The 13,526-nt window shown below is 36.7% G+C and overlaps 1 protein-coding gene across 1 annotated transcript in view; it reads right to left on the reverse strand.

The window, feature by feature from the left end:
* The window catches only part of ANO3 (anoctamin 3), a 99,578-nt gene continuing 86,052 nt past the window's right edge, over positions 1–13,526 (reverse strand). Inside the window, exons 16-25 of the mRNA XM_063293127.1 lie at positions 11,118–11,154; positions 8,464–8,575; positions 7,352–7,409; positions 6,899–6,996; positions 5,913–6,058; positions 5,661–5,813; positions 3,651–3,798; positions 1,846–1,926; positions 702–807; positions 1–191 (exon numbers count right to left, since the gene is read on the reverse strand). Coding sequence (XP_063149197.1) covers positions 9–191; positions 702–807; positions 1,846–1,926; positions 3,651–3,798; positions 5,661–5,813; positions 5,913–6,058; positions 6,899–6,996; positions 7,352–7,409; positions 8,464–8,575; positions 11,118–11,154 — 1,122 coding nt within the window. The 3' untranslated portion in view covers positions 1–8. The remainder of the gene's footprint in view (positions 192–701; positions 808–1,845; positions 1,927–3,650; positions 3,799–5,660; positions 5,814–5,912; positions 6,059–6,898; positions 6,997–7,351; positions 7,410–8,463; positions 8,576–11,117; positions 11,155–13,526) is intronic.

Genomic DNA, 13,526 nt, shown 5'->3' on the forward strand with positions numbered 1-13,526 from the left:
TTCTTTCTCTAAGGCCATTCATGGTGATACTGCCTACCATTCTTTTTTCGCTCCTTCTGCAAATGTTCTAGCTCAGCCTCATACATCATTTCCTGAACTAAGTATTTCTCCCTTCTCATTCGGTCACACAAGTCTTTGGGCATATCTGGAATCAGGTAGGCAATGAAGGATTTTATTCCGAAAACTAGGTGCTGAACGAGAGAGAGAGTGAGAGAGAAAGGAGAGAAGACATTTAAAAAATGTTTATATTGATCTGACTGTGTTTGGAATTCTACAGTATGCTTCCTTGAAAACCCAATCCAGAATTTACATGCAATTATTAGTCACATTGTGCTGAATGTTGTCCTTTAGCGTGTGTGTGTGTGTGTGTGTTTCTACAAAGGGGAGTCAAAATCTGCAAGAAGGCAGGCACAACATTAGGATTAAAGCCTTGTCTCATGTGTACCATTGCCATGCCACACCCTTGTGGCACACTCTGTGTGTGTGTGTGTGCGTGCGCATGGGTGTGCATGTATAAGGTGGTAGGTCACTCATGTGCTAACCAATGTTTTTAGCCTAGCATGTCACATGAGCACAGCCACTGCTGCTATACATAACCTGCTCTTAGAGAATTAACAGGAACTTGCATGGTTTTTTTCCTGTTTTTTTTTCCTGCATAAGACAGTTAGGTGGATCTCCATTCTCCTCTCAGTTCAACTGACCTCAAATACTATAATGAAAGCCAGTCGAGCTGCTAGAACATGCCAGAACTGCAAGGTGAATTCATATGGAGTTGAACTCCATGGAGGTGCTCTATAATCTCTATACCTGTAACAGAAACAAAGCAGAACAGCAGTTGATTCTACAGGTATCTGTATTTCCACCCACTGATCCTTTTCGTATGCTCACATGCACACCCATGTATGCCCAACCACATTCCTAAATGCATGCATATATACACATGCTTCCACACCCATCCACCCACATACAAATAAATATGTACATACATATGCATCCTTCTCTCTTTCTCTCTCACACACACAGACAAATAAATAGAGATATTCATTCACCATCATGAGACAGAATGGCTGCAGAGATAACCATAGTTATATATGAAAATGGTTGGATAGTTTATTATTTATCAGGTTTTATTTATTATATTGAATTTCTGGTTAATGATCATAATAGTTTTTATAGAGAGAGAGAATGAGAGAGAGAGAGAGAGAGAGAGACCATTTAATTATTTAATTGCAGGTTGGATTAGGCTGTATTAGGCAGAATCGCATTCTAAAATGTGATTCTTCATTATTTAAGGGAGATCCACCCCATGTGCAGTAGGGACATAAGTAGCAAGGAGGAGGACTTTGCTGAGATTTCTTTGACAAAAACAGATGGAAGTGGTTTTCATTTGTTTGTTTTGCAGCCTTTCTCAAAGGAGTAGCTGTTTCTCTGCTTGATGGCTTTGTTGCTGAACTTTTACTGAGATTTTTGCTTCTGTCATTTTTACCCTCACTCTGTTGGGTTTTGATATCTATCTTTTATTAAATGTTACATTGCCATTACGTAGCTTTCAGCCCTAGAGACTTAGGGATATAAATACTTTATATCAATTAAAAAATGATGAATGCATACAGCGCAAAAATAATTGATGGAATTCACTTAAAAGATATGTAGCATGACAATTTCAGCATCTCTTACTCAGTCCCCAAACATACGGACACCTTTCAATTTGCATGGCTCAGGTTAACAATTTCATTAATCAAAAATTAAAAAGCAATTGTAGAATCCAGAATTTTGACAGGTTTTCTCAAACAATTAGAATGATGTCCACACTGGCAGTTAGCAAGTCATGCTTGTAATACATACCGGCAGTATCCTGAGTATCCCTTGCCGAGTTCACTCAGATCAAATATTGATAAACTACTGTTGACGTATCCCTTCAAACATCTAGGAGGTGAAAAGACTAATTAATACATTTGGTCTGGAGGAATGACTTTGTCATGAACTGGGCATGCAAAACATGTTTCATTCGCCCTCTTTGCCCTTACCCATGCATGCCTACGTATGTTATGGCATGCTGGTCATATTTTCAGTGGATGATGACAAAAAGTCATAGAATTTTTCATATGGGGCAGCAGGAGCTATGCTGCAAGAAAACCATAAAGCTCTGAGTATGTGTGATGAAGTTTATGCTTTGGAAATTGATGCATGCACATATATAATATGGAATTGTATTATTTGGCTGAAAGGTCAGAATTGAAGCTAAATAAAAACCTCCTTCCCATGCATTCAACTTCAGTAATTATGGGGATGCTGAATGAAGCCAGCCTCCTCAAAGTGAATAAGACTGTCAAATTGTACTTTTGGATAGGATTCTGATAGATTGCCCATACTATAGAAATCCTCATTCGGAATTCTGGACTGGAGGCATTATTTTCACATGATGGCCTCATTGGTGAAACAATGGAAGCCAGGGTATCATGGACAGTTAAGTTGGAAGGGAATAATATCTGTATTTGCTAAATAGTTATGAAGTTTATGGATATTTAGTACACATCCTACAAGAAGGCATTAGCACATGTCAAAAAACATAAGGTGACATCGATCCCATGGAAACTTCTATTTTGATCTAATTTATGCTGTTTTCATGCAAGGCTGATTTAAACTCAATAAATATATATTTTTGTCCCTGCTCAGATCTGAGAGAAAATGTTGATGAAATGAGGACCATGCCAAGGCATTTTCATGGTAACATTTATTGAGATCATGGGCTGAGGCTTAGAATAGAAGCTCATCTGTTCATTCCTTTATAAGAAGGATTGAAGATTATCTGGGAAAAAAGGTTAGAGCCATAGCATGGAGGATGGAACAGAATTAGAGAAAAAAAAACCTCTCTGTATGATCCAATAACTCCCGTGATATACCTACCTATTAAATGTGTAACTGTAAAGCCAAAGAATCAGAAAACACAGTCAATTGAAATCTGAGAAATTGTAAATAGCAAAAATAAATACTGATTTTATGAAAATGAAATATTAGACTATTAAACCATAAATGGTCTATTTCAGAAGTAAGGAATCTGATTACCTCTAGAAGCTTTGGACTTCAACCACAGCTGATACATTGTTCATGAATGTTGTAGCCCAAAACACATGGAGGACCATAGGTTGTTTTCTTTTAACATAGACGGTCCACTTTTAACAATGTGGATTATGTGTATTTTGTGAGCAAAGCCCTGTCATTAACTTGTAGTGGTGGGCTGATGAAATGCTGGGTGTAGTGATATCAGGATATGAAATACACTGAAATAGATGTTCTGAGGGTGGGGAATGGGAATAGGAGATGTGATGCCCACTTCATTTTTCTAAAACCTGGAATACAGTTTCATCCTAAGGGTTGGTGAACAAGTAAACTTGCAATAGTATTTTATTTGTGTGTATATTTCTCACAGGGTAGCATGATCTTCACAAACTGGAGCATATTAACTGTGCAGCTGTTCCACTAAATATTGGCAGAGCCTTTGGGATAGATGTAGTTTGTCAAAGTAACAGTAACAGACAAATTGCCACCAATAAATGCCCCAAGGAGGAAGGTAAACCTGCTGACAAACTTTATGAAAATGCAAAAGTTAGGATATCAGCTAAAAGGAAATATAGCAAAGGCAGAATTACTTTTCCTGTCTGTATCCTTCATTGACACAAGGGCCATACTTGTATGCATAAACAAAACGTGGGATATAGTCTGAAGTAATAGCAATAACAAAAGCATTGGTGATAACAGCTAGGACTCCTATTCCCTCGAGGATACCATACCAGATACCTAGAAGAGAAGAATTACAGTGAGACTAAATACACAGCTGATAAGCACCATAAAGGTTTGTTCAGAATTGTACATAACAGAATTAAACAGCAATTCCCAATAATATTGTGCATCTTGCCTTTCGTTTGAATTAGTCTAGGAAACAAACATCCATTTTCAGAACCAGTCTATGAACTGGCTCTCTGGTATCACAATAAATGGCATTCCATTTCAGCCTCATTTACAATTCTAGCATCATACAGGTATGGAAAATGATGGTGTCATACTGTATAGACTTGTTGCAGGAATCTCAGCTGAATGATGGCAGTATACAGATGGAACAACTGCTTGTTCAATCCAGTTATTTATGTTTTTACTCAGAACAGAGACAAGTCTCTGAGGGTCTCTTGTTCAAGGTCCTTAGGCCTTTTAAAACTAATTTTCTTCCCATTTCAGTCTATCAAACAGTGTCAGTTTTACTAGTGAAAAAACATACTGAGATCTATGCACATGTAACTTACTTTTAAAATGTTTAAAAATGCAAACTGCTTTTTAAACAGGTCAAGTCCTATCTATACCTAGGGCTAGTTTTCACCGAAACAGGATCATGGCTCCCACATATCAAGAGGAGTTCCCTAAAGGCTACAGCCTGTGCCAACATCTTAAGGCAGCTAATTAACCACAGCTACCCAGGATCGCTAACCCCAATTATGAAGGTATATAACAGTAAAATGGTCCCAATGATCACATATGGTGCAGAATTGTGGGGACATTTAAATGTCCCTTTGCTTGAACAAATACAGTCCTCTTTTTTGAAATGCTTCTGGGGGGTGGACAAGTCAACACCAACTCAAGCAGTAAGAGCAGAGTTAGGTATTCACCCCCCGCCCCCACATAAAAAGCCACTTGGTAACAAAAGTATTTAATTATTGGCTGAAGATCCTATCCATGGACTCAGACAGATTACCCAAGCTTTGTTTTGAAGAGCAGATGCATAATATGCCTTCTTGTGCCTGGGTGGCCCAACTTACCAATACCATTTCGCAATATGGATTTTCAATTCATTTTCTAGTCCAATTAGATTTGAAGGCCAAGAAAAGTTTCAAACAAAGCATTTTGGATGTGACTGCCCAAGAGGATATAGCATCCCTTAAACATCTCAAGTCCCTGAAGTGGCTGGCCCAACACAAATCAGTCTTTCAATTAGAAAAGTATTTAACAACTTTTTTGTCCCAAAAACTTAGAAGAGCTTTTACTAGAGCTCGTTTTGACCAATTAGACTCTATGGTACAATATGGGAGATTCCAAGGAGTTCCATATGAAGAAAGATTATGTATTTGTGGTGCTCCCACTGTTGAAGATACCACTCATATCTTATTTGATTGCAAATTATACTCTGTAGAAAGGACTGACCAATTAGATTTATATTTAAAAATCAAAAAAATACTGGAGCAGCCAGCAGAAACTTCCTTATTTTTTACAGGGTAAGAACCAGCTCATTACCAGTAAGGCTGCACTCTTCATATCAAAGGCAGTCTTAAAGAGGACAGATTACTTAGACCAGATCGGAGTTGACTGTAGGGGTGATGGTTTGATTTGAATTTGTATTATAGTTTTACTTGTATCTACTTGTTTTTACATGTATGTTTATAATGGCTTTTTATTTTATTTTATTTCACATTTGAAATGGTCAAAAGACTAAATCAATAAAGTATCTATCTACTTTTAAAATGTTTAAAAATGCAAACTGCTTTTGTGAAATGAAATTTCATCCACAAAAATCTTCACAATGAGAAAATAGCAACGAATTCATAATAATAAACAATTTCTGCTGAAGAAGCGTAATATTCATAACATGTTGATTGTATATAAACAAATCTCACCAATGTCAGTTGCTCTTGCAGGCATGGGCCTCCTCCACTGTGTGACAAATTTATATGCGTCAAGCCTGATTTCTATAATATTATTAAGCAAAGCCAGCAAAGGTGCTAGTGGGAAAGCAGCAACAAAGATCGTAGTAAAGCCAAACTGTAAAACTAGAAAGAAAGTTAACGTGGTTAGAAAAATGAAATCTGGTGAACAAATCTTCTAGCTTCCATCAAAAGAAATATCTCATTTTCTATCACAATGCTCACCCATTTCCAAGTATTCATCCATCAGACCATGGAGATTCATGGGCTGGAGATTCCAATCTTTTTCCCACTGAGATAGAGACATTTTATGCTCTAGTAACTGTCCTCCTTTCTTGATCTTGCGTCGTGACCACCAATTCTGGAGTAACCTACATTAGATAGCCAGAGCATGAAATGTAGTGTCACCTGCAGGATCATTTTTTTCCCCCAAATGATGTTTGGATTCACCACTCTCCTCCTTAGATCACCTAAAGAAAGGAGATCCCTGTTTGTGCAGATGGTCCTATCAAGACCTGATGAAGTAACTATTATCTTGATGGTCTGTGCAAATTCTCTTTGAATTTCTTTCTTAATAATGTATCATTATTAAAGGCTATCCAAGGCAGAATTAATATTGATTTTGTGATTGCCCTGCATCAGGGTCAGAGCTACTAAAATAAATACCTTGAAAACAGGGTTTGTTCACGTTATAAGGAAGATTTTAATATGCACCCCAAAGGAAAGAGTAAATCCTACTCTTTCTACTGGTATGCTTTTTATTTTTTAAAAATCTTACCTGAACAAATAAAATTAGCGAAACAGGGTCTTATTTTTATCTTGCTCTGGCATTATGTTTAACATTATTCAGAGTTGGATCTGTCTATTTTTAGACAATATGATTCATTAATTGATTCAGTCCCTATGTTTCTAAATTAATCTGAGTGATTTAAAACAAAAATCTGCACAAAGTGGTATTCAATATATACCTAAATAACTATTTTTGAACATATTTTCTCATATATATATTTTCTCTTGATGTGTGCATGTATAAACCTACTGTATCTTAAAGTCTGCATTTTATATTTACTAAGCGAAGAAACAGAATTAAAATTTGTAGTCCATGAAATTCAGTGGCCGCTGTGTCTCTATCAAAATTTCCAGCAAACATAACTTGAAGAGAACAGGCCTCTATTTTGTAGAAATATAATGATACTGTGTATCATACTTACGGATAACCAAGTTCCATGAAATTGTTCCACATTTGCTTTAAAACCATGATTACACCCATTTGCAGACACAGGTCTATTAAGCAGCCACTTGGATGACACTATGGGAAGAAGTTAGTAAAAAAATAACAAAGCATTTTTTTAATTTTTAAGCCATTCCAGAAGGCAGTTTAATCATTATAATTAGTTTATCTGTTATATCAGGCAAAATTATTTTATATCCTTTGATGATTTATTTATCTATTTATCATATTTATAAGGCCACCCATCTCACAAAACAGGACTCATTATGATGATGATGAGTCATCAAGTCAGTGTTGACAAGGTTGACAACACTAGAAAGCATAAATATTTAGCCTACCAGCAGCCATAGAAGTGAATATTTATGGCAATTAATGTTAAAGGGCAGTGGTTTGTAAATTAAAATAAAACTATGTGAATAAGAAAGACTATTACCTCTTCCAATCTCCATTTGTTAAAAAGTTTGTTGTACATTCCAGGACGGCCAGCAAATCTGAAAGATAAAATTTCTATTCCTTAATTAAACATAGCATGAAGAGAAAATTGTTACAATCATGAGTTTATAAATGAAAACAGTTTAAGCATAATTTAGGATGATGTTGACATTCTGTGCCTATCATATAACACAATCATACAGATAACTTCTAGAATACCCCATTGAAAGAGATGGATTATAATCTTAGTTTTTGTTGTGATGCATGTTAAAAGCGCTCCATTTCAGTGTTTTCTGATGTTTAGTGTGAAACTATTTACATTGTTTTGAATCTGACAGTGATGTCACATGCTATGCCTGACCATAGAGACAGATCTCATAGCTCTCCATGAAATAGCAGTGAGGGCCAAGGAATCTGAGAACAATGAGTACAAAACAGAGCACGAAAAATCATACAAAAGAATGCCAGGAGTTAGATTGTACTTGTCAGAGGAATAAAAGTGCAATCAAGAGTCCTGAAACAATGCAATCCTGGCATCTGCAAGAGTGGGATAAGTGAGAAAAACAAGTTGTAATGTCACAATGCAAACTCTGCCCCTTGTGTGCAATATTGCCCATTTTGTCATTTTGTCATCACCACAGTTAGGAACAGATGTCTATGAATGTAATTCCCATATCACAATATGTATTCACCAAAGATAATTCCCACCATTTACCTCTGTAGGCAATCCATTGATCTTAAATGGTAAGTCCACGGTCATTTGCTTTGCAAATGAAGTAGAATTATAATTAGTTATCTTGGTTTCAAAAGCTTGTATATCATGTAGTAGTGAAAAATACAGGTGTGCACTTATCACATACAAGTGTCCTTCCTTCCTTCCTTGCTTCCATCCTTCCTTCCTTCCTTCCTTCCTCCCTCCCTCCCTCCCTCCACTCCACTCCACTCCACTCCACTCCACTCCACTCCACTACATTCCCCTTCTGAAGTGGCCTCATTATATTTAGGCACTGGATTGTGAAGCATACTTTACTGTCCAGGAACACTGTCATTTCTTTAAAAAACATTTTAATACATCACAAGACTATTTTCTCAATTCATTTTAAGTTAACCTACCTTCCAAGAAAAAATGCAATGTAGAAAATAGAGCTGTTTAAATTGACAAACTGGAAAAGAAACATTTTCAAAGCAAAACTATTTTCCCATTCTAAGTCTGTTCTGGGATGTTCTATAAAAAGAAAACAAAACAAAGCCTCAACAAAAATTCCATCATACTGCCAAAGAAGATAACATTTCTCATTTTAAGCATATACCATTTAGATTTCTATCTGCCTATTAAGTACAATCTGAAAGTTGGAAAGATAAGAATACAGTTTCAAACTGTAGCCCTAAAAATAGATTTATAATGAAATTCTGAAACAAACATAAAATATGTGTGCCAATAAGAGAAATTTATATATTTATATATAAGATCCTGTGGGACTTCCAGATCCAGACAGACAGGCAGGTACTGGCCAATCAACTGGACATTGTGGTAATAGACAAGGACCAGAAGACAGTGGTGGTGATAGATATAGCGGTGCCAAGGGACAGCAACATCAGGAAGAAGGAGTATGAGAAGCTGGAGAAGTACCAGGGCCTGAAGGAGGAACTAGAGAGGATGTGGAAAGTGAAGGCCAAAGTGGTGCCAGTGGTGGTAGGGGCACTTGGGGCTGTGACCCCCAAGCTGGGAGAGTGGCTCCAACAGATCCCAGGAACAACATCAGAGCTCTCTGTCCAGAAGAGTGCAGTGTTGGGAACAGCTAAGATACTGTGCAGAACCCTCAAACTCCCCGGCCTCTGGTAGAAGACTTGAGGTTGAAGAAGACACGTACCACCCATATGGGTGAGAAGGGAATTTTATCCATCCATCCATCCATCCATCCATCCATCCATCCATCCATCCATATATTTGGGAGTAAGTCCCATGGAACTCAAATTGTTACTTTTAGCATAGGACTGAAATAGAAAATGATTATAAGTCTATTACCAATAATACTAATTACTGAATTAATTTCTTCAGGTATTGGGTACCTTGATGTAATCTTACTAATTAGATATTCAACATCATTTTCATTGGAATGGGAAGTTTTGTGTTAGATGCCTATCACTAGAGAGTGTCTCTGTCTTTAAAAGCTTTTATTGCTAATAAATTAAGAACTTTTTATCATATATCTCTTGGAACATATTATTTATTAAGAAGATTGTTTTTATTGTATTGTTTTATTGTTTTGTTGTATTTTAACTAATGTTTATTCCTATTTTATGTAAATCACCCAGAGTCACTGAGTGAGATGGGCGGTGAATAAATTGTGGAGTGCTTGGTGCTCTCTGAGCCTTGTTGTTTTCTTGCAGACGTTTCATTGCCAGACTAGGCAAGGGTATATTGTGCTGTTTGATGGTTCATCTGGTGTTAATCCTAGTGTTGATTTTTGCATATCTGGGTGTTGATTGCTGGCAAGGGAGTGTGCTGGTCTTTTGGCTTTTCTATTGTCTCTTTTGAATGGTATGTAAATGTTGTTTACCTCTATGGCCAAATTACACAAGAAGAAGAGAGGCGGATGAAAAGCAGTGGACCCGTCCTCCCACGTTCTACGGACGCCCCAAGATACACAAGCCAGGCATACCACTTCGGCCCATTGTATCATTACCAGGGACTCCCACATATAACATAGCTAAAGAGCTTACAAAGAAAACCCTAATCGAGGAACTATTAACTCAGGCAATCAACCAAGCAGCAAACAACAGCCCAATCAAAGACCTCCCAAGGAGAGAACAACACCCCTACCAACACAAGCAGGGCAAGCCACAGTATATAAACTGAGAGCAAGGCTCACTCCCTCTTTGCACTGAAGATGTTGCCTAGTCTGGCAATGAAAAATCTGCAAGAAAACAACAGGGCTCAGAGAGCACCAAGGACTCCACAGTTCAACCCTGAGCTACAAATATTTTCTTCAATTGGTGAATAAATTTGATAGATAGATAGATAGATAGATAGATAGATAGATAGATAGATAGATAGATAGATAGATAGATAAAATTAGAACTGAAAACCTCTGGAAATTAGGGCTATCAGATCTGGGCTATGTGACAGCAACAAGATACAGAAAGGTGTAACTTTTGCTGCCACCCAGTGTCATTCAGATTTTTGCAACCCACAACTGGTAACCCTAATGGAAATCAGGAACTCAGACAATTTGTACTTTTGAGGGAACGCAATGATGAATAATTGTGCATATATGCAAAATGAAACAACCAGTTACTCCTATCCTTTTCAACTGTTGCAAAGGGTGATTAGCAGGATAAGATTCAGGCTTTGAACAAAAACTTCTTCATCTAGGGTTATATTAAAGATAAATTGCTGGTTTGAATACAGGAAACCAGGTTGTAGTGAAGAATGCATTAAATTGATAAGCAAGTAGTCAGTTTGTGATAATGTCTGTACTGCTGGATACTTTATTAGAAGTTACTACAGTTGTGGAACGATGAAGCAGCAGAGCAAAGTAGAATGTCATAACACTTTATTAATTTACTTACTTACTTACTAAGGTTTATTTGCCACTTCCAATCACAAAAGACTCTGAGTGGCTTAGACCCTGAATAAAGCTGTTGGAGTAACACTAATGAAATATAAAACTAGCACCAGTACTGTATTCTGCAGATGCCATATCTCCAGAGGAACTAAAATCACCTCAACTCCTAAAGGCTTTTTGGAAGAATCATTTACTTACCTAAATCTGTTAAGAGATAAGCAACTTTTTCATATACCTGAAACCGACATAAGAAAAGAACATCCTTTTTACAAACATGATTTTAGCTCTAAATAATAGAAAAGCTGTGTGAAAAGTAACCTCCGATCCAACTTCTTAATGATGAATATTTTGTACTATAAATAGAAAAAAAATCATAGGGAACATATGCCTTGTCTATGACTAGCTTGAGCTGGATTGTGAGCTCATTAACTGTTTGGCCTAGCGAGTATGCCATATATTGTTAGAACACTAACTAATTAATTTGTTAAGAATGGCACGCTTGTTCCCACAGATTGTATGCATATTGAACAAGAATTTCTAGTCTTAAAGATGTCAATCCAGGGAAAGTAATCCACACCCTTTCTTCTAATGTGAATTTCTACCCTAGGAGACAGGCAGAATTAAATCTAACATTTGTTTCCTGGAGTATCTCCATAATTGTAAGAGCTTTGCCTTCCTTGAAAACTTGCCTGCACTTGTTACGCTGCAGCTATGAGATTTCAAATAGTTTTAATAACTGTTATAGAAATGCGTCAAGGATTGGTTTGCCCAGTGCGATAAGCACAGAGAGGCATAAACAAACAGCAAGTTGCTATGAAACATTTTTTTTTCTCCTCCATTTTAATAACACTGATACTGTAACTGCTATAGGGATTCTGATTCTTCTGATGAGTTTCCTTCAAAATGATCTCCCAGCAAATTTTTACAGTAGACAAAATCTGTCACAAGGGAATTTTGAAGAAAAGCCTTCAGTTGAGACAAAATCATCTTGTTACGGTGGCCGCTGAACTCTTAACTCTTTGCTGAAATTCCCCAGGAATAAAACAGCCTATCTGAACAGTAAGGGGGATAAACACAGATTTATTTATTTTTTTTGAAACCTGCCTTCCTGAAATGTGTATTGCTTCACTCAACAGAGTTCCTTGGCCAAGCCTTTGCTCACACTTCCTCATGCCTTGCACAGATGAAAATAAGCATTCAGATAGAGTCAGCCATGGGAGGGGGGCAAAAAGGTCAAGATGACAGCCATGATCATGCAACTGAAACCCCACCTTTTTTCACACACTTAAAAAGGGGTGAGGTTTCAATGGTGTATTTGCAATAACACCTTGCCTTTTCTGTACCTCCTCTGCAGACATCCCTGCATTCTGATGTGTATGGCAGTTCCTGCAAATTATAATGGTGCTTACTTTATTATTTATTTTTAATGAAAAATTCATTTGCAGTCACGGAATATTGTCATCCGTATGGATTAAAAGCAGATCCTAAAAGACCTCTTCTATTAAAGATGTAATGTTCCTAGAGAGATTAGGGATAAGGGGATGGAGGGTAGAATGGCTATGAAATCCCCCAACCACATTCAGTTCAATATGATACTGACAAGGGAAATGTTTTGCTTGCTTCCCCTTGGTTCAATTTTAAATAGATTGTCTAATTAAAATCTTATCTGCTGCAGCAGGAAAGGCTTTCTACAAGTTATACTGAGATTTGAAATGCAAATTGAAATGCATTTATCTTCCAGATTTTGCCCTTCTCTGACCTTTGTGAAGTGGGCATCTGCTAATATTAAAGTTCATATTTTCAGAATTTCCACGTTCTTTTGTTGATTCTTAAATTCATGCCTTCTCATTTTTGGGCAGACATTAACATGTTTTAGTCACAAATAAAAATAATAAGAGGTAGCAGTGATGTCAAATAGTAGTAGTAGTAATAATAATATACCAGTATGAATATAAATATATATTTTAAGATAAATACATTTAGAAATATATATTTTTCAGAGAAAAAAACTTTCTCATTTAAATACCCACTGTCCGGCACAGTGTTTAAAACTGCACAGTAATTGAGAAATAGGATTATATCAACATAGAAGTGAACATGTGTGTGAACCTGAACTTTATTAGAACTAACAGTTCCAATGATTTCTATTTCAGCGAGGGGACTGGGGAGCCCTTGATTTAGAAGTGGACGTTATGTCATTGATGTGCATTTTCTTTTTCCCAGACTCAAAGTGGTGTACTAGAAATCATGCTCCAGAAAATAAGCAGGAGCAGGATGAAAACTAAATGTGGTTTTAAGCCATTAATATTTCAACCACATTTAAATTCAGTATAGCTAATAGAACTATTTTACAATTATGTATTTAATATTTTTCTGTTTCTGTTCTGATATAACTTTGGAAGGCTCCATGCAAAAATACCAGACTGCAAGTATTCTCTCCAGTTTCAAGTTGTATATGTCTGCACTATGTGGTCTGAAGTACCAGCCAGCTAACAAAGTCTTGCTTATTTTGCAGTAGTAGTGTACCTTAGTGTTTACAACTGTATATATGGGTTCATCTTATTACTAATGGCCTGCAGAATCTAATGGTTCTTCATTCAACTCCTA

The sequence above is a fragment of the Candoia aspera genome, chromosome 1 (assembly GCF_035149785.1).
Source record: "Candoia aspera isolate rCanAsp1 chromosome 1, rCanAsp1.hap2, whole genome shotgun sequence".
Taxonomy (NCBI): Eukaryota; Metazoa; Chordata; class Lepidosauria; order Squamata; family Boidae; genus Candoia; species Candoia aspera.